This window comes from Dipteris shenzhenensis, chromosome 5 (genome assembly GCF_047967505.1).
Source record: "Dipteris shenzhenensis isolate YYH24624 ecotype China chromosome 5, Dip_SZ_1.0, whole genome shotgun sequence".
Lineage (NCBI taxonomy): Eukaryota > Viridiplantae > Streptophyta > Polypodiopsida > Gleicheniales > Dipteridaceae > Dipteris > Dipteris shenzhenensis.
The window spans coordinates 11,370,062-11,392,038 of NC_141600.1; the positions used below are offsets into that span (position 1 = coordinate 11,370,062).

General features: G+C 41.9%; 1 protein-coding gene across 1 annotated transcript; it reads left to right on the forward strand.

Annotated features, from left to right (window-relative positions):
* Positions 1 to 1,071: 1,071 nt before the first annotated feature.
* LOC147901624 (UDP-xylose transporter 3-like) lies at positions 1,072 to 17,211 on the forward strand. Its single transcript, XM_087374836.1, has 7 exons — positions 1,072 to 1,333; positions 3,929 to 4,113; positions 12,630 to 12,697; positions 13,381 to 13,513; positions 13,661 to 13,822; positions 14,000 to 14,272; positions 17,058 to 17,211. Exons 1-7 carry the CDS (start codon positions 1,213 to 1,215, stop codon positions 17,184 to 17,186), a joined length of 1,071 nt encoding a protein of 356 aa, XP_087230962.1. The 5' UTR covers positions 1,072 to 1,212; the 3' UTR covers positions 17,187 to 17,211.
* The last annotated feature ends 4,766 nt before the right edge of the window (positions 17,212 to 21,977 follow it).

Consider the following 21,977-nt stretch of genomic DNA (forward strand, 5'->3'; position numbering starts at 1 on the left):
TATTAAAGCCTCAAATCCTAGTAAATCATCCATAGGAATTAGTATGTACATTGATTGGCCAAAAGTCACGTATATCTAGACATGATATTCTAAGAATCTCTTACATTGAAGTTATAGAGCATTTTCATACTTTTTATGCATTGAAGTCATATAACATTTTTATATATTTGATGTCTTAATGCATGCCACGATTGCACAAAACTAATGTAGATGAAATCCATATTATATTTCATACATGCAAGTATTGAGGATTAATATACAATAGACCATTTTATAAGTTTGACTGCAGAGGTAATGTGGAAGCTGAGTCTTGTGCACGGGCTTAAAGGAAGAACCTATCGAAGTCTGTGCGCTGTTCACTTGGAAATGGGGTAATCAATAACAATAGGGTGCATGCGCTCCTTCTCGATGACGACATCAATACCATTTGATGAATGCATCATGCCAAGTCTCCTCGTCTACACTGTAAGGACAAGGGTGGTCCTGACATTGTCGCTACCGAGTGTGAATGAGCACGAGCAGATGGTGGTTCTTAGGAGGTGGAGGGAAGGTGGGAGTAGAAGAGGACTTGCTTTGTGTGGGTGCATCGATGAGAGTAAGCTAGTAATGTACAAAAAGAGAGAAGCTTTCATTAAAAAGAAAAAAAAAAAGAGGGCACATTCCATGCCCGATAGCACTGCCCGTTTGTCTACCCACATACTCCAAAGCCTCACCAAGTGGATGAGTACAACTCCTTGTATAGTGCCTCAATTTCGATTTCAAAGGGCAACAAAAATAGGAAGTTCCTAGTAGCTAGAGCTCAGCTCGTGACACTGCGAAGCGAATAAAAAGTTGAAAGAGACAACAAGGGCGAGGGTGATGCAGAGAAAGAGAAGCCAAATAATAATAATAATAATTGAAAAAAAAAGGGGGTAAAGAGATCTCAAGGAAGGATATTAAATGGAAAAGGGGGAGACCGGGAGGGCCGGTGGTAAGGGGAAAGAACGTGGGGGGAGACCGGGAGGAGCCGGTGGGGGAGGTAAAAGGGGGGTAGTCTCTAAGGATTTTGGAGCACCTATTGTTTTTTGAGCTCTGCTCAAAAACGCCATAGCCAGAGCTGTCGCCATCCCCATCGCCATAGCCATAGCCATAGCCAGCACCTCCATAGCCATTGCCCCTCCCCCCCCTTCTTCCTTCCCCTCCCCCAGCTCCTTTCCTAGCTCCATCTCTGCCATGACAGAAAGTACCGGTCGTCGCCTCGGCACCGTCTCCGCCCTCTCCCTCTCCGTCGTCTCCTCCGTCTCCATCGTCATTTGTAACAAAGCCCTCCTCTCTACCTTCGGTTTCAACTTCGGTACTCCCCCCCATCCCTCCTGCTTCAGCTCCCTGCTTTTGGGTTTGGTTGGAGCATGACAACGTTGGTTTGGCGAAGAATGGCGAGTAGGAGACGACTACCCAGTAGGAAATCTTCCGCTTCCTCCGGCTGCGTTAGCGCTCACCAGCCCATGTTCGTCGTAACTACTCGAATGGCACCCGTATGGTTGCTCTAAATCTGAGATCTGTGAACTTTTCACAGTCAATTCAGATCCATAGTGTCGTAGAAAATGGTCAAATGGATTCCGAATTCACCGATCTGCTTACTTCCACTGGCTTGTCCGCAATTCTTTCTTCGCGCATTCAACTGTCGGCAGTCGGCATGCCATTGCCAGTTATGCCAATAAGGAGCGTTTTTCTAGCATCTTCTTATCCATATACGTGGTTGATATTTGGTCGTCACGCTACACAATTTCACCGGAGCAACGTAGATCTGGTTTCAAAGGAACTATAAAAGATAAAGTAAGCGGTATTTATACCAGTACGAAAGTAACATTCTCGACTTCGTGTTGCACGTTTTACGACCGGTCTGTTGTTGGGTGAGTGTTTTCCAAGGCTGAGTGATTTCAGGAGATTTGCTATAAATGTAGGTGTCTTCGCGTCGAAGCAGTTATTTTTCCACGATCTGATACTGGAAGAGCAATTGTGCTGGAAGATCCCTTCGCTAAGCTCTCTTGGTAGTAATGTGGGACACTTTGGGTGCATGCCTCCTAAATTGGTGGGTTTAAGTAGACACTCAGTTCATTTCACGTCTACGGCTGAGGACACCCTGAACAGATTCAGGGTGGAAAGGAGCGAAATGAAAGTGTTGTAATTTCCAGATATACATGACCTGATAATGAATATTTTTATTAATATCCTGAACTCCTTCACACTAGCACCCCTAAATGCTGTTGGTTCTCCTGAACGAACCACATCAAATTCTGCATGCTGATGTCTGCAATAAGTTCAAGAGGTCTCATTTTAAAGAGCGCTAGCTGAGAGGTTTGATGTGCCTCCATTTGACAGGGGTATGCTTACTGCTATAGAATGCTTTCTGGCTGTCAGGATGCGTCATCCTTCGACAATTTGTCCCATTTGATGATAGCTCTCTTGACAAATAGATGAGACTTCTTGCAAGTTGTAGTCTGTTGACATTATCATCCTTAAAGGAGATGTCACACAGGTACTGGGTTGCAACTGCCCCTCCAAAAGAGCATTATTGTATTGCAGGCTGCCCCAAATCGGCTACAGATACAAAGTTCTGACAACCACAAGAACGGCGGGCTGCCTGCTTCAAGATGATGAAGTACCTTGCTTTGATTGGGCAAACATAGGCAAGGGGATAGCATAGCAGCACAAAGAGAGAGAGAGAGAGAGAGAGAGAGAGAGAGAGAGAGAGTATGGAACAGGAGGAGCTTGTAGATTAGGCTACCCTAAACTTGGGCCTCATCAAATGGGACGGATTAACTATGCAGTTGATTTAGTCAGCCAGTTTATGTCTACACACAAGGAGTCTTATTTGAAGGGAGCTCTGCAACCTGACTGGTGGTTGTCTCCAGGTCAGGTTGGCCATTCTTGGATGCAGCAACCTTGAAAGGGGGGCGTGGGCTCGTTTTTTAAGGCTGCCAGTCAGGGCAGGACGGGTGTGAATGACAGCTGCTTGTGTGAGTAAAGCCAAGCTGATGAGCGTGGGTGTGGCTATTCAAGATTAGGCTTAGAAGTGGATTGTCTACTGATGGATGTGGATCCCTGGTAAGCTCTAAGTTGGTGGTACGTGTTTTGTAGGACAGAGCAGTAGGCCAGTGGTTAGCCAGACCAGCAAAGTGGTTGTGGCAGGCTTGTAGCTGGCAGGTCTTGTCAGTCATCCTGGTTACAGCTTCCTCTGCTGATGTCTCTTTTTGAACAGGAACCTCACGTTTTCTGTGAAGACTATTTGTCATCTGGCCAATTGCTTTGACAGTGATATTATGCCATGATAGTCTCTTGCCAGGCCACATGGGGGCCAGGTGGTGGGCGAGAAGAGCAGGTGACTGGCCTAATAGGCCTGTACCTGCAGTGGCCAGCGGTCTTACTTCTGCGGCAATTCCAGTTTGCATTAGTGTCTCTCCTTCTTCTCAAGAGAATCATTCCATATTGCCCTGACCTTAATCTGCATGGGAGAGCCAGCAGTTTGTTACAGGCATGTGGAAGGGGGTCCTGTAAGCATTCCCCCTGACAGAGCAGTTGGTTATGGATTTTTGCGAGATTGTTGGGACTTCTTTGCTACTATAGATTCTGGACTATACTCTTATCCTCAATAGCTTTAAACATGATAACCACCACATCATCCTTTTTAGGAGTGCATTTATTCTTGTCAAAGTGTATTGATGGTTTTGTTCTATAATCTATTTATACTCCTGTCTCATACTGCAAAAGGTCGGATGTTAGAGCATTGTTACTCTTGAGTATGATTCATAGCTTGCATAGAATGTCATGAAGTTTGAGCTGTGCCTAGTAACGATTCTAGATATGAGTTGGACAAGCAGTTTAGCTGCACTTGCATTGCTTATCACATCTTTGTCTTATCCACAATTATGATGATTTCTTGTTGCAGCAACGACGCTCACTAGTTGGCATCTTTTGGTGACATTTTGTTCTCTACATGTGGCACGGATGCTGAAGTTGTTTGAACACAAACCATTTGATCCACGAACAGTGATGTGGTTTGGAACCTTGAATGGCATCTCCATTGGTCTTTTAAACCTATGCTTGGGATTTAACTCTGTAGGCTTTTATCAGGTATGAATCACATTTCCAATCCTTCCAATATGAAGAGATTATGGATTCATTAGAAATTCTTGCAAAGCTTTGAGAGTTAAACTTTTGATGTGCATCCAGTGAAAGTAAGTTTTGGACTTTTTTAAAAAAGACGTCCTCATTTTATGTGTACAACAATGGCCTATCAAGCCACTGTGTTGTTTTCTGTGTTCTTCTTTCATTTCTTACGCCCATTGTGTTTTTCAAATGCTTTAACAAATGTTGTGGCACCTTTGTGTATGCCTCTGTGTGCAGGAAAAACACATCTATTTTCGTTTGCATATTGAATGTGGATTTCATTACAAAAGGGCTAATCCATTCAAAGAATTGGTGGTACTAAGCTGAAATTTATTCCAGTATGCTGGAGTGACTCTGAAGCTGAGATTAATTCCAGCATGCTGGAGTGACTCTGAAGAAATATCCTGGTAGTCACATAGTCCTCGAGGTTTCTAACAATTTTATGTTAACTCATGCGTTGTGGTGTTATAGTGATAGCGAGTTCACTATGCTGGGCCCTCAGCTTTTCATGCTTGATGTCTGTAATTAGAGGCAGTCAGCCAAAGATTGGACCACAATGTGCAGAGCGGCTGCACAGGGCATTGTCAAAAACAAGGAATTATCCATGCGTAACCATGCAAACAATATTCAGACCACGGAGAACTGCCTTGTGCGTGAAGTATACTGAGAAATATCTCCCTGGCCTTGCAGTTGCAGCATTAGCCAGCAGTCTGAGCCTTTCCTAAGCATGGTTGTTCTAGCTCAAATTGACTCTCAGGAGAATTTTGATGTCTCAGTACAGCTGTCAAGACTGTTAGGTCAAGTCTGATTGCCAGGGGAATGCACATCGCTCCTTGATAATGGCCCTACTTAACCTCAAAGTTGATGACTGCAATAAGAAACATTAATGTAATTGTTCTTTGCCTTGAGCAGCCATGGAACAGCTGACCAGAGCACCTCCATGAAGACCCAAAGCTCTTGACTCTGCTAGCCACCCTGACAGCCGCCAGCTGCCTTCCCAGTCCCCTGTTTCAGCTCGTTCCCTTTGCTCTTCCCAGGCTCTGTTTCAGTCCGTTGTGTTGTATTTCCACACACACCAGAGCCTTATTCTGCCCTCATTCAGGCTGGTTTTTCCTGTTCTTTTTGCTCCAGATCCCTTCTGCCCCTGCCCACACCCTCTTTTGTTCGCTTCCTCCATCCTCTTTCTGGTTTGTCTTCCCTTCAACCCGTGGGTCTCAATTTCTTCTGCCCCTCTCCTGTCTTTTGTATGCCTGTTTTTGGGCCGATGAACTGCCTTTTGGGCAGTTGTTTGCCTCAGCCCGGGCCTTTCCACCTGCATGGGTTTCAGGAGTGCTTATAGACACTCTTCTTGAGGTGCGACAGCTCCATTGTTACCTCTTTGAGCCTTAGCTGCCACAGGCACCAGGGCTGTCTTCTACAGCTTGTGTTGCCTGGGTTGTACAGCGTGGCCTTCCTCCTCACCTCTTCTTTGTGTTTGTGCCCCCCTTCCCTGTTCTCTTTCTTTCCATCTTCCCACTTTCCTCCCCCCTTCTCCCCTGTTTTTCCCTTTTCGGGTGTCAGCCCCTCCTTAATCAAGTTTCCTCCTTAATCAAGTTTCCTCATTTTTGACCTCTTTTGGCTAACAGGATTCAGAGATTTTGTTAGACTCAGGAGAGGATTTTCAGATAGGTGACCATTTATTTTGGCTAGAGGATCTCACATGGCAGCTTCATTCTTGATTTCTCTCTTCCTGCTAGGACAAATGGCTACAGCACAGGGCAGTTTTGGGGCACATCGCAAGTCTAACGGGGTCCAGGAAAGCATAGGACTCACAGGCCACCACATCTAGGAGGTCACCATCTATGAGTGGGGAGTCTTCCTCTCTAGCTCACCTTGCTTGAGGTCACCTGAATCTTGGTTCAGTAGAGTCTGTTGTATCTGGGCCCATGCTTGGTGTTTTTTATCCGTTGCTACCATTGGTTCAGTATAGATGATATGGACGTGACACACAATCTGCCTAGATCCCTAGTTACGCTTTGATTATAGGCCTCCCCAAGGAGTACAAAGCAATTCTCCCATCCCTTAGTGCATGCTTTGGCACATTTTTGAAGGGCCCCAGTATACATGACAGCAGCTTTTTGTGCTCATTGAGAACAAAGTATGGGAGATATGCTTGATTGCGGGGGGCCCCATTCCCTTCTAGAGGATGTGATGGTAGAGACAATAATGGAGGAGTGTTTCTTTAGTGAGTGGAAGTGTTTCGAGTATGAGGATTGTGCCCATGAGCCACCTTCTGTAGCAACTTGAAGCGTGTTTCATATCCTTTCACACATGAGAGGAGTAGAGTGTTGGATGGAGGAGATATTGGCAGCCATTCTTTAGGCGCGGCGAGAGGATTGAGACAAGTGAATGAGGATACGACAGAAGTTTGCTAAATAGACAGTTTTCCAAGGCTGGAGTCCCTTTTTGAGTTTTGCTTTATGGCCTATTACTTCAGATGGTGCGAGGATGGGATCCTAACATGCAACTTGCCCATTGGTGCCCATCCAAAACTGGGCTTGAGAAGTTTATTAGGCCATGTAGATCTTTTCTTTGGGGAGGCATAGAGACTAAAACAAGAATATCCAACGTGAAGTGGTCTTTTTGCACAAGACCTAAAAAAGAGGGGGGGTTGGGAGTTATAGACATCTAACAAGCAGCTTACAAACTTGGGGCCTCGTGGGTGATGAAAGCCGTACTGCAACTTGAGGCTGATTGGGCTAGCCTCCTCTTGAGAAACTTTAATCTTGTCAGACTTATAGGAGGCTTTTTGCAACCCTGAGCCTTGCCAAACCAAGGGAAGTCAACTTTGGAGAGCAATGTGGTATGCCTTTGAATGAATCAAATGTTAGATAGTCGTTTCTGGTAAGGGAGCTTTTAAGGGCCTTGATTCTATCTGGGTTTCAAAATTTTTAAAGCATTCCTCCCTTAATGATGATGAGATTGTTAAAGCTTGGGTTCTCTTTAAGAAGGGGTTGCAGAATCACTTTTTCTATTCAAGAAGTTGTAGAGGTATACTTCTAATCTTGAGGAGGAGAATGGAGTATGGCATGGTTTTTGGACCCCTAAGATACTAAAAAATGTCAATATCTTATACTTGATTACCCTTGTAGAAGAGTGTATTGTTTTGGTGGCCTTGTGGGTCTTTGCTACCATGGCATGTGTCTTGTCTACATTCATTGTAAGTCCATTGTTCTAGCAAAAATGGTCCCTTGTATGCATCATTTTTTGTCCCTCATCTTGGAAATGTGATAGAAGTACATCGTGTACGTATAGTTGAAGTATGATGCTCGTATATCCAATCATGGTTGTGCATACTTTATCGCCAGTTGTTCCAAACTAGGAGAGAGTGCGCAGACTCCAATCTCACGTGAGATGTCACTTGAGAAGACCTTTGAAATCCTTTCCTTCATTACTACCTGGCATTGCACATGCTCACATATCCTTGCCAATGCCTTCATATGGTTTTGGGTTATTCGAATTTCTTCCATCCTTCTTGACAGCTTGAGTCTTGAGACCATGTCAAGGGGTTCTTGAACTCAACAAAATAGTTATACAGGCCCTGCCTTTCGTGAGGACACAAAGTGTGACTAAATGATTCATAGTAATATTATCGAGGTTATCTTATCCATCCATAAAGGTGCTGTCTTTGCCATCTCTCATAGAGCTTGGTTGATGCCATCTATAGAGAAGATAGGGTTGCCCTTGTCCATGGAACAAGACATCTTGTACACTTTGTGCTATCTCGTTCGGGCGTGAATTGTTGTTATTTTTTAATTTGATTTTTAAGTTAATTTAAAATAAAATAAAATGTGTGCGACTGAAGAGAGAGAGAGAGAGAGAGAGAGAGAGAGAGATTATTAAAGTCTTTGGACGACCGATGGGTCTATGAGATTGTGAAAATCTTGATAGAACAAGCTGTGGTAGTGGAGCTACTAAACGAGCGTCCATACTAATGCAAAATGCAAAATACAGAATGGCAGTACTAAGTCCTAAGTACAACATAGTCATGTCGATGGTCAACTATATATCAGTCTCAGCATCGTCATCAATATCATCATCATCATCGGCAGCAGCAAGATATCAGGATGGATGAGGCAGTGGAGGCATGAAGTCGGCAATAGAGTTCTGTTGGCCACTCAGAGGTGCGGTCTTGGCACGTCTCCTGGTCGTAGCTCTGCGTCTGACTAGGGCTACTGTGACCCCCGTCGGTCGGGCTCCGACTCTAAAGAAGGAGGGGATGTCCCTAAGTGTGATCTGTGTGTCGACCCTCTGTCTAAGCTGTCGGGTCACAGGCTCTGAGTCACGGTCATGTTGAGGCCTCGTCTCGTGGGGGTCCATGTGATCTAACTGAATGAACTCTGTGATAGAGCTCTGAGAGGGATCAGTCGAGAAAGAAGTCAGCTCCTGTCTCCGTGCTTGAAGTATCCTCTCACGGTGTCTAAGTGCCTTATGAATGAAACCTGCCAAACACCGGTGGTCGGGGTAGGAGAGGAAATAGGCCAAAATCCCATAACTATCCCTGAAGAGGCAGTGGAAACGCCCTCGGATCTCATAGTACACAGGACACCTGAAGATGAAATGCTCCTCTGTCTCAACCTCCTGCATGTCACACAGTGTGCATATGCGTCTCTCCCTGGGTAGTCGCTCTGCTCTGCCGCTCTCGATGCGAAGTTTGTGTGAAGAGACTCGAAACTGCCCAAGAGAGATCCTCAGCGAGTGGGGTAGGTGAATTTGCGTGTATCCTGGTGGGTTAATGAAATCCTTTGCTGTGATATGTAAGAAGTGATCTCTATAGAAGCTACGTTTCACTGGGAGTTCACTTGGTCCCAACCAGGTCCGAAATGTGTGTAGCTGTAGTAGATCCTCACGGATAATCTGGTTGATCTCGTGTGATAAGAGGGGAGAAAACGGAGCATCCATGCTGTACTGGAAGGGAGTAGTCTATCCATGTGGAGTCCCAATCGCTCAAACCATCTCTGTGTACGTGCATACCAGCACCTCTGGTCTCCTCCTACTGCAAGTGCCATAGAAGAGGATAGAGCTATCCATGGTAGCCTGCTACGCCTCGAGGTATAATCCCCATATTCCCTAACTCGGTACAGATATGTGATGACCTGAAATGCAGCATCTAGCTGTAAAGGGGGTGACCCAAACTCAGCCTGAATGATCTGGTGAGGAATGGATGACTTACCATGAATCTTCCGTGATAACATGAGAACCTGTAGCCGCTCCACACGGGCCCACTCTATATCCGACAAGTCTGGCTCCCAACAAGGGCTGCCGTACATCCCCACTGGGTGAGCCAAGGAGTCAAAAAGCAACCCCTTGGTGTGTGGATCCTGAAAGTGCGAGCGGAAGCATTGCCTCTCTAGTCTAGCCAATGAAGCATACCCTCTACTCAAGCGTGCCTGCATCGCGGGTCTCATAGTGAAGCTGGGTCCGGAGAAGATAACCCCAAGATAAGTGTATGATGAAACTATCTCAATAGATGACCCGGCAAATGTGAACTGCTCCTGACGCATGATGGCTCGAGATGTATTGAAGATCATGACCTTGGTTTTACCTAGGTTGACCTTCAAATCATGAGACTCACAAAAGGACTGTAGTGCGTCTAGGTGTCTCTGAAGCCCCTCTACTGAGGAAGACAAGAGAGCCACGTCATCTGCATAGAGCAGAATCTGGATCAACGTGCCCGCAAGAGAGCAACCTACACCCCCCTGTGTCTGCATCACTGTCTCAAGCTCGTCAATGTAGAGGCCAAACAAGGTAGGCGACAAAGGACACCCTTGTTTGACCCCGATGGTGCTCATGATCTCGTCTGTCCACCCAGATCCTACCTGAACTCTGCTAGAAACTCTCTCATAAAGTGCCATGACAGCCCAAATGATCTCTTGGTCATAGCCCAAGTCCTGTAGGCGCCGTATGAGGCGGGCTCTCGGAACCGTGTCAAATGCCTTGTGTAAATCTACTAAGCAACAATAGACCCTTTGCTTCCGTGACCTCGCCTCCTCGATGATACTGAGTGTGAGGATGTGGTCCATGGTTCCATGATCACGTCGGAATCCGGCCTGTCACGTTGCTCTAAGTCCTCGGCACTCTGCAAGTTTGCTAACCTCGGAGTCCAGTACTGATGCATAAATCTTGGACATGACATGTCTAATCATAATGGTCCTGTAGTTCTCCGGGCTCATGGGATCCCCTGCCTTGTGGATGGGTGAGATAGTGTTAATGGTCCAAGTGTGTGGAAATCCCAAACAGACAGCTTCATTAAAAAGCTTTGCTAAGATCGGGGCCAGGAGGTTAATCCCATATGCAATGAACTCAGTGCATAGCCCCTCATGATCCTTCGCTCGACCATTATGAAGTATCATTACGGCATCCTTTACCCCTCCTCTAGTGAAGAGGGTGCAGGATGTGGGACGAGGCATGTGTGAGAGGTTAGGGACTGGCTGATTTGGGATGTCATAAAGTGTGCGTGCATAATCAAACTAGATCTGAGTGTCAGTGAGTGGCGGAGGGGTCCGTCCTTCTAGAAATCTCCGCCAGAAGTCCTTAGAGTTGTTACTAAACAAAATGTTCAGTAGCTCCTCCTCGTTCTGACGAACGAAGTCTAGTTTCTTCCTCCGTACTAGTCTACGGTATTCACGTAGTGTATCTGGTCCGCTCGGAAGACTATTTTTGGTTTCGAATCTGAGTTGACGGCGTAAAGCCTTATACTCATCATCGTACCAACTATTACAGGGTACAGTTCCAGGGGGTGGTGGGCGGGTGGAGCAGGTGGTGTGGGAGAAAGCGTGAATGGCAGCCTCGTGTAGTGAGCGGGTGACAAGGGTAGCACGATCCTCTAAAAGGGGTATGAAGTCAATATAAGCGAGAAGTATGTACAGACGGCCAGAGTAAGAAGGTGAGTGATTCGGATCAAAGTGTATATTGTGGTAGGTGGAGTAAGTATATAGTGGGGTGGAAGGTGTTGTGTGAAGGGAGGTGGAGATGCTAAAGAAAAAGTATGTATGATCAGCTCCTGGGGGGAGAGGTGCTACAGTGAAGTCAGTAATGCGAGATGTGAAGACAAGGGATCCCATGATGTAATCAGCAACACTGGAGCTCCCCCCCCTTGTGGAAAGCATGTGAAACCACCTGAAGCAGGCCATCTGTCAAGACTATTATAGATAATGAGATCATGTATCCTGCCGAGGTCTAATAGGGCCTGCCCATAAGATGAGAATGGACATTGCATGTCAGTCGAAACCCGTAGCATACCTGCCTCCTCAAGGTCAATATCTGGCAGTAGAGTGGAATCATCTTTGAAGTCAAGAACTGGTATTTGACGGGCCCTTGTCCTCGCGTTGAAGTCCCCCACTAGAAGGACTTGTCCGCAGCTAGAGAAGTCAACGATGGACTGATAAAGGGTAGCAAATGGGGATGTCTCATCATCACCTCGGATATCTCTGGCAAAGTGGGAGGTCTCAGGGGGGAAGTCAACAAAAAGATCCTGGCTGTCCATGTGTCGAATCCGGATCCAAAGAAATCTGGAATGTGTATCTCTCTGCTCTACCGAAATGGTCCCCCGAAGTGTGGATCTGAAAAGGACTGCAACTCCACCTGAACCTTGAACTCCTCCTGTACCCCTCGTCTCATCTCTGTAGGCAGACTCCCATGTATACCCGCTGACTATTGGAAGAGGGCGCTCTGGACTCTGATGTCGTGGCCTGTATAGGATTCCGAGAAGCTCCCTGGTTCTGACCATAAGGTACCATTACAGTTCCAAATGGTGCAGGACATGAATCACGATAAACTGAGTAGGAACAGATACCACGTCAAAATGTCTGGTTATGAGGGTGGGAGCTGGACTTATGTAGCTCCAAGGTTCTTTTTAGCCCTCCCTAGCTAAAACACCTCCTAGAAACTCTACTGCTAACCCCTACAAACTTAGCGTATTTTTTCATTTTTAATCAGAAACTTATCGATTTTATGGAGGCTTGTCGGCAATGAACCAAAATGAGGTGTGAGAGTGAAGAGCATAACAATTTGCAGTACTTGGGTGAAGTTCCTTGTTTGTGCGGATCATCTAGGGTTTGGGAGGGGGTGTGCGTGCAAAACAATGGATGCAATCAGTCTTTGGTTAGAGAATATCATTATTGAAATGGATATAGTAAGAAGCTGTTAGGGACTATGGTTGTTTGTTTGTCCTAGTGAGAGAGGCCTATTTGTCGAGAGAGAGAGAGAGAGAGAGAGAGAGAGAGAGAGAGAGAGAGAGAGAGAGATGGGGTTTTTTAATATTTTTTTGACACATACTTGATGTGAAAAGGATCTTGAGACCGATGAAGAGGGAGAGAAAGGGATGTGTGGGGGGTTCTTTAGTATTTTGACACATGCTTGATGTAGAAAGGATCTTCTGCACTTCCTGATTTTTAGTGGAGGTCGAATGTTGTTAAATCCATGCCTTTAAATTTGTGCAGATGACCAAGCTGGCAATCATTCCTTGCACTGTTTTATTGGAGACATTATTTCTTAGGAAGGTATTTAGGTGAGTCTTCTAGAAAATACAATCTTTATCTTTGCTTCCCCCACATAATGGCTGAAATTATTCCATGTGGATGCTTTTATTTGTGTTCTCTTTCAGACTAAACTTTTGTTCGCACACTGGCAAAGCGATCTAGAAATCATTGTATGATTATGAATATTGTATCATGATGTAAATTCCAGATGGGATAGGCTATTGATTCAAGGGCCTGCAAGCCAATCACTAAACAGGGCTATACTATTTTCACAAGCTGTTTCTACCAACATAAAATGATCAGCAAGTGTCTACCAAAAAAGGCAGAAAGTTGGCAACAACAGTTTTCTTTTCTCATGTGTGATAATTGCATAAAATGGACAGCAAGTGTCTACCAAAAAAGGCAGAAACCTGGCAACAACAGTTTTCTTTTCTCATTTGTGATAATTGCATATAGTCTTGCCCTGCTTGGTTTCAACAATTTGCTGTACCTTCTTTTTTTTGGTTGTACAATATTGGACCCTGTCAGACAGCGAGCAAGGGAATGTGTGCGTGCGTGCATATTGACAGAGTGAGAGAGGGAGGTACTAATTTTCATAGTGCATCTTTAGGTGTGCATTCTGTAGAGTCACCCTTTGTCTCTCTCTCTGGTGCTTGTTGCAGCAGTTGTCTCATTTCTTTGTGCTAATATTTGTGTTTGGTGTATTTTGTAGCCGGCAAATCCAGTCGTCACTTTTAATACTCCTCATTGGTGTAGGCATTGCCACAGTAACAGACTTACAGCTGAACTTCCTGGGATCAGTGCTTGCTGTTCTCGCAATTATAACAACGTGTGTTGCACAAATTGTATCCTTTGCCTTGCCAGGATTGTCATTGGAATTAATGCTCATGCTATTCTTATGCGCAGTGTTTCTGTTAAGGGTGCCCTATTGACCTACTACTGACAGGAAAAGTAAGAGAATTTGGTTGTGCCTTAATGAGTCAATTTTTCAGATGACTAACACCATACAAAAAAAGTTTAAAGTATCTTCTACCCAACTGCTTTATCAATCATGCCCATATCAAGCGGCAACTCTGTTTATCACAGGCCCTTTCCTTGATGCCTTCTTGACAAAGAGGAACGTATTTTATTTCAAGTACAACACTGCTGTCCTGGTAATGAATAATCTATCAACATAGAGTTTTATGCAATCTAATTTTGTATTGCAGGTCATTCTTTGAGTCTCTGAGTTTACTCTAAAATTGATGATGCATGAAGTGGTTTCAGTGTCTGTGCTTTGAGGGTTCATGTTGACAACCTCATCGTTCTGACTTGAGTTTCTCTTGTTACAGTGCTTCATCACCCTTTCCTGTTTAATATCCGTCTCTGTCAATTTCAGTACTTTTCTTGTTATTGGCAAGACGTCACCAGTTACCTATCAGGTTTTAGGACACTTGAAAACTTGCCTAGTGTTGGCATTTGGATATATTCTTCTGGAAAATCCCTTCAGCTGGCGGAATATTTGTGGGATTGCCATAGCTGTAGTTGGCATGGGCTTGTATTCATTTATCTATGTTCGAGAGAGCCAGCAAAAAGCGAATGAAGTTGCTTCTCAACTGCCACAGGTTTATCTCCTAACTATTCAGCCTGCTGCCGTTGTGCTTTCTAAAGGTTGTATCAAGCAGAGATATGTAAAGTAATGGATATGTTCACATTGTTTTGGATTCTCACCTTGAGTGCCTCAGACTTAACTCTGAATCTTCAGTCTCTGGATTTTGCTTGCGTAATAGTGCTTGAGTAATAGCAAGCCTCAAGTCTTTGAGGAACAACTGGAACTTCTGGTGTGGTTGCCTGTGGCTCGGATTCTTATCTCCTGGAAAGAAAGTTGAAACACCTCTGCTCACCACTGTCTCTGGGTCATACAGCCCTTGATTCCTCACTATACCAAACAAAGATGCACTTCTTGTTCCTTGGGATCCAACTTTGTTATATCTGATGACGTCAGTGGGGATGTCATAGTAGCTAGTTCCTGCTATTCATGAGGGAGTTTATGGTTTTCAACTTTATTAGTGACTATCATGAGATTGAAACTGCACTATGTTGTGTTTCAGAGGATGATTTTGGGCAAGTTCCTGGATTCATCTAGATATATATCTGCTTTGTTCACATGTACATAAGCATCAGAACCAAAAATCCTTGAATGAGAAATGATGGGTTTCTTACCATATATGCTTCGTATGGAGTTTTGACCTCAACCGCTCTTGGTCTTTGTGCCGTTCAGGATGTGCTCAGTACTAGAAATTTTACCATCTCGTGCATTGACCCTTGATTCTGGGCATTGATTGAACTTTGCCTTAATTGCTAGCCCTTATTAGGAGTGAATCTTCCCTATATTCTTGAAGCGCTGGTTGAATCTCTGTACTGAACCTGCATATAGTGTATGCTTACACTGCATGAGTTCACGTGCATGGCATGCATGAAAATAATTGTCACTAAGATTGATTTACACATAGTATTGGGTGCTGATGTAATCGAATTTGAACTATTATAGTAAATTTTAATTCTGTAATGTAATCATCTTACTATTCTGAAACTGCTATAAGACAAGAAAAGTATTGAGGAAAATTTTCTCTTCTACTTTGTAGTGGTACTCTCTTTCAAAATTTGATGTTTAGGATCCTCGAATATAGATTCAAAATCCAAATTGTGGAGCTTCCAAACCCATTTTCTTTTTAGTCTTGAGGTTTGTATTATTTTTGGATGTCATCTGTTTTACTTTGATATATCTCCTCTTTCTCCCCACCTCTCCTTTGTTTCCTTGTGTTTGTGTTGAAGTTACTTTGTCTTCATAAATAATTTAACATAAATAATTCTCTCTGTGTGCGACTCTCTCTCTCTCTCTCTCTCATGCACATGCGCACCTGAGCATATTGTTTCTTCTCTTCTTCTTGTTTTTCTTTCTTTTTGTTGTTTTAATTTGGATGTTATAGCTAGTAAGCACTAGGTTTACCCAAGAGATTCCAGATTCTCTAGAAACTGAGATGGCAACTTATGCTTGGGTACCTTGACAATAAGCATAGCTTTGCTTACTAAGTTAAAAGATAAAATAAAAGAAATTTGTGCTATTTGTTTAGTTTCAGTACTCTTCTAAACCCTTCATTTCTTTCTCTCTCCTCCCCCCCTCTCGCATTGTTCTTTTCTCCATTGTCCACGATGGAGTTAGTGGTTTTGCCAACTTCGCGAGTATCTCAGGTGTAAAATTGCTCTTTCATTTTGTTCTGAATGAAGAATCTTGGCAGGATTTAATTTTCCCTTCATCGAGAATCTTCAGTGCCCTTGTTATGAATCTCAGCTTATGTTTCGAGATATTCCAAAATCTTTTAAAACCCAGATGGCAGCTTATGCTTGGGTTTGGATGAGATAAGCCTCACTTTGCTTACTAAGCTATTTTCATTTTTATTTTTCTCATTTACTCTTGAAGTCGCTTACAAAGTTCCTTTTTCCCTTTGTTCTTTGCTTGCTTCATAAAAAACATTTTAATTTGCAAAGATTGGATATATTCCCTTATGATGGTATCTATTATGTATGTTGGATATGCGTTCCAACTATTGGCGGCCAATGAGGTTTGTCATGATGCCTCTCTGCTAACATGTGTGATGATTGATGCAGCTGATGGGTGACTATCATGTGACTAATCTTGCGCTGTTTGTTCAGCTTATGTAGGATATGTTTGGACGTTTCTTGGATTTATCTGTAAATATGTTTTACTGTGCTAGCAAACATGCGGCTTCCACCTGATGTTCTCTTGCCCATGTTGTGCCTTGCTAACATTTAAGTGGTGCTTTGCTTAATCTGCTACCCATTCCCAGCTGAAGTGTCTAAAATAAAATATGCACAACAGTAGATGCTGTTTATCTTAATTCTGGAATGGTTCACATCCATATAATGTTCAAAAGGTCGTGCTTGGACCTGGATCATATGTAATTTCATGTTATGGCACTGTATTGGTTTTTGGGTAAACACACCCAGATTACAGGACACATTCTCAGGTTTAGAACTGTCTGCATTTGATGCAATGCTGATATATGGGTGCTATGGTTCTACCAATGAAATTACTGTGGCATGTGCTTGATTTTGTGTTGCTGCAAGTATAAGGTTTGCATTGTGAATCTGTTGAGTACGTCATGTACGGGTTTCGGAAAAAGTCCTTTGATCACAGGGACACCACTGACTAACATTCGATCTAGAATTGTTGTTATTGTTTCAATTTACAAACTTGTTTTCTTATTGCAGACACTGTTAATTTAATGGTAAATTGATGTGGGATAAAAGGTTGAGTAGAGTTCGGGTAGTGGAAAATGCTTAAGAAAGTAACCATGATGGTTGAGGATCTCTCTCTGAATGTTGCAGGTAGTCAAAGAAAAAGAAACAGAGCCTCTCTTGAAAGTAGAGACTGGAACAAATCAGGTTATTGATGAATCCAGTAATGTAGCCCCTTTGTGGAGCATGCCAGGTTCGGGGAAAGACCTGCAGGCATAATGTGGATTGGAATCAAAGCAGTACAGCAGGTATCCTGAAGTTACAACCTCAACCTATGGATGACTTGTTATTTGTTTTTGCTTAATATAGAATGTGATCCATCTAGGGCAGAAGTTAAGCTTCCTAGTATATAGCCTTCACCATTTGAATCCTAGGGTGCACCTGTGGTGGATGTGGACGATGAGCATTTCAAACTCCAGAACATGCTGCTGCATATCAAACTGTGTGAAGACCTTGAAAAGGTTACAATTTTCAGTTTGTTGTGTAATATCGAACTCAGAGGTCACCCATATGAAGGAGCATAAGCTGACGGATTCTATATTTTGTGGTTTTCTAATTCTGAGAAACCACTTCGTGATTCTTCCTTCAGAAAAGAAGGTGCTTCAAGATTGTTGAGAAAAGCCCTTCCTGTTTTCCAGAATTTATGTTGTAGCAAATTGAATCATTGGGGGTTACTGAAGATTACCAAAAGATCGCCAGAATTTTGGGGAATTTGGCCATGTTTATGAAAGTGCAATGGAAAAAGCTTCTATTCTTTAAACTTAAACAAAAGAGTTTTAGAACTCAGTTGTTGGACTTGCTTATTTCTTCTTCCTCTTTTTTTTCTGGGTCACTCTTTTTCTACGCGATGGTATGATCTCAATTTAAGCAAGAGTTGTAGAACACCGTCATTGTTCGAGGCTTGTTGGTGTGATCTCAACATATGTGTCCGAGTTATCCTGGAATCTTTGAAACTCTTGGAAACCAAGGTTTATCTTTATGCTTGGGTAATGATAATATAAGCCACATATTCTCCTCTTTAAAGCCATATAAGCCATATATTCTAAAATGTGTATATTACTGTGCCTAAGCTCTACCCAATCGAGTTGCTAAGGCTCTCATAATTCAGCACCTTTATTAATTTTCCAAGTAAATTGATTTACTTCATCCTTCGATTTTGATGGGCATATACAGCAAAGTGTTAAAATTTTGTAGGGTTGATTTAACTTTCAACAGTTTTCCGATTATGTATCGTTCCAATATAGTATGGTTTTAGTGAGAACGGTTAATAATACTCATCCTGGATAGTTTCCAAAGGGATAATGGCATTGAAACACATTTAAATGACCTAGCACATTTTGAGAAGTTTGACGTCAGTCAACTCGCAATAAATGCTGTATAGGGGGACTGAATGGAGATGCAGAAATATGTTTTGTTACAGGTTTCTTCTCAAAGTTGACTGAATTCTTGTCATTCAAGGCAATGAAGTGGGTGGATTTTGAGGGACTTGACACAGCTCCATCATTGAGTCTACATTTTCTTGTATTCACTCGGTTGTATCATGCATCATGTGATCTTGATACCAATATAATCATAGATGGGATCAGGTGTATGCTATACGAAAGATGATTTGATGAAGGGCTGTTGAGACTAATATGATCAGAAGTGGACTTTTGTTGGTGGTACATGATGATTGGATCTATAAGTTTTCCTGAAGCGATCTTTCTCTTGATACATCACATACTCAACTTATCTAAATTTGTAAATCCTTTTGTTGACACATCACATACTCTGCTTTCGTTGACCTTTTAAATTCAACCTACGTGTGTCTGATGTTATGGGTGTGTCAACATTGGATGATGTTATGGGTGTGTCAACATTGGATCGATGAAACATGCAGAAACCTAAGGATTTTAGGGAAATTTTGATACTTGAAATGTACCCAAAATTCAAAGTTTCAACTGTTATGTGCAGATAGGAGTACAGTTTTGTGTCATTTATCAAGCAGCCCATCACGTGTGAAGTTTATAAAACCCCTTATTATTGGGTACGAGGATAAGATACAAAAGGATGAAAGCAGTGATATACCTCATTTTTAAAAGCTGGGGTCAGGCTACGAGTTGTGCATAAGCAAATCTCGTAACAGTGAAAAACAAATGTTTTTTTCTAAATAAACATCAACCATTACACGGCAAATAGGTTCTAAGATTGTATGATGAACTATTGTGTAACACATATCGCAGATGTATTGCATGTCGTAAAAAAGCAATGTAAGGACTGTCTTGAATCTGCACGGATTTTTCTAACGAAATTCATGATAGCATGAATAAGTAAATAAACAAATAAATGTGGGGGGTGCATGGGTGCATACACACACAACGCCCGTGCATAGTGTGTAGTGCACATGTGACATACACACACACACATATATATATATATGCACGTGCTTTTGCATGCTTGTACGTGTATTTATGTATAAATACAAATTTATAGATGTAAAAATAGATTTATGTATGTATTGCCTTCCCCCCTCGCTCACATGCACATGCACATGTGTGTGCGCACACAGGCATAAATGCATTGAGTGCGCACATGCTCTTGTGAGGCTCAACCATCTTAATACTATTTTCATATAAATACAAATTTATAGATATAAAAATAGATTTGTCTTCATTGCCTTTCCCCTTTGCTCACATGCACACGCACGCGTGTGCGTACACGTGTGCACACATGTATGCATGCACGAGTGCGCACATGTGCTTGTGAGGCTCAACCATCTTAGTTTACAATGAGTGAGTATAAGGGACGAATGTTGTTTATTATTCCCTCTTCCATTTTCCCATTATATGGTTGTGGATACGTACATCTTGGTAAGAGTTGCACAAATTATTTGTTGACTTTGAGATTGCCATTTTGGAACGTTTTAATACTATTTTTCATATTGACTTGAGATCCAAGAGTTATTGTGAGGTTATCATTGACAAGTGGAGATTCTATTGTTGGTAGTTTTTATCTACATATATTTTGAATCTTGTTACTATTCAAGGATTGCTAACTTTATGGCTATGTTGTCAAATTCTTTAGGGACCAATGCAAAGATGAATGGGACATTATTTAGGCACATGTAATGATCAATATTTCTATTTCAAAGCATGTACCAAGCAAGGATTTCACACGTTAAGAATTTTAAAGGGATATTGCAATGTGTTGATGAATGGCATTACAAATTTGATTGTATTTCTTTTGAAAGAAAGATAGTAAAATGATTACTAATTAATTGCTAGAATTAAGGACGCATGTTTTCCTTAGTTTGTGGGCAGTGGAGGTAGGATTATATATTGTGAGATGGTTGAACTCACAATCTAAGGTCCGGCTTAAAACAAAGACTTTTGATTTTGATGTAATATGTAAAAATTTACTTGTTGGAGAACAATATTGGCAAAATGAAGAGAATGAGAATGATGAAGGTAAGAATTTTGCAACAGCGAAGACCAAAAACAAATTTAATTTCAAGAATGGAAGGCAATCTTTGTAGAGAAAAGATCAAAGTTGAAATATCTTTGATTGATCAAAACATGATTCATAAAGATTTCCAATGTGACATTTAAAAACCAAACTTAGAAAAAGGTTTATAGATGCAAGAAAATTGATTTAATTAGAAGAGAATGCAGATGACGCTTATATGACAAAAAATTTAAAAGAAGAATTGCAACACGGCACATGTTTGGAATCAAAGATTGGTTTTCATAGATTAAGGAGCGAAATAAATCAATAGAAGTAACTTTTGGAAATAAACATGTTTACCATTTGAAGATAAAGGCAATATGCTATTTGCTTACAACAAGTTGCAAGAAGAAGAACATGAAGATTTGAAACTTGATGAATTGATGATGAATAAATATGATAGTCAATTGTTAAGAAGAAAGGGATTAATACAAGAGACCATTGAACCATCAACACTACAAGTTCCTTTGGACTAAGATGAACACATGCCAATTAATGTCAGTATTGAGAATAGTGTTAGTTTAAAATATGCTTATAATGAAAATGAGAAAATTTTATACAATCCAAAAGAAGCACATTGTTAAAGAAGTTACAAAGATTTTTAGGTCTACCAAAGGAGCAAGTAGCGTTGGTTCATTTTATGGTTCAAAAATGAAAGGAATACTTTCAAGATTTGGCAAGTGATGTGGATGATAGAAAATCTATTGTACAATTTGTTTTAGGTACAGGTCATCACTAGTAAGAAGCAACCTACAAATTTGTTATAATCTAGCGAAGAAGAGTATAAGGTACTAACATCAAGAGTATAAGATACTAATGTCAAGAGTCTGTGAAGTAGTATGTCTATGATGTATTTTGATAGATATTTTGTGAAGTAGCATACATCCTCTTGTGCAGCTTTTGTTAAGAGGGCTACGTTCTCTAGAGAGTGGAGGGGTTTCCCCTTCTTCTCTGGGTCTTTGAGATGGCTTTTTTAGCCTCAACCTTGGTTGTTTTCCACCACTTTCTGAGGAGTTTTTCCTCATGCATTGCATGATGCATTTTTTCTTTGAGCTTGCTCTCACGGGTTTTGTTCATACTTAATGGAAGTCTCTTTTTTGCCCAAAAAAAGAAAATATACAAGCTACAATCATTCAATGTGATAATTAGAGTATGATTGCTATTGCAAAGAATCAAATTTACATGCATATGAAGTGCTTTTCCACAAGATTCAAAAATACATTCAAGGAGGACTAATAAAGCTTAAATATATTTTGACATACATGAATGTTGTAGACGTCTTGATAAAAAGCCTTACCTATGACAAAGATTGTTTTATTTCAAAGGGCATGTGGATTTGTATGCTTTAAAAATTTCATTTAGGAGGGATAGATTGAAGAAATGAAAACATTTCCTATCCTTTAGAATGTTTTCTTGATCGGGTATATGTTAAAAAAGTAAAAAAGTTTTCAAGGTGACAAGGAAGTGAGGAATATTTTTAATACATGAGACAATTGTAGGGAGGAACATTTTATAATACATGACATA

Bases quoted from the DNA above. Each gene is read 5' to 3' on its own strand.
- LOC147901624 (XM_087374836.1), top strand. From the start codon at position 1,213: ATGACAGAAAGTACCGGTCGTCGCCTCGGCACCGTCTCCGCCCTCTCC. The intron at 4,114-12,629 runs GTATGAATCACA...AAATTTGTGCAG, and splicing joins ACTCTGTAGGCTTTTATCAG to ATGACCAAGCTGGCAATCAT. The intron at 13,514-13,660 runs GTATCCTTTGCC...TCAATTTTTCAG, and splicing joins CAACGTGTGTTGCACAAATT to ATGACTAACACCATACAAAA.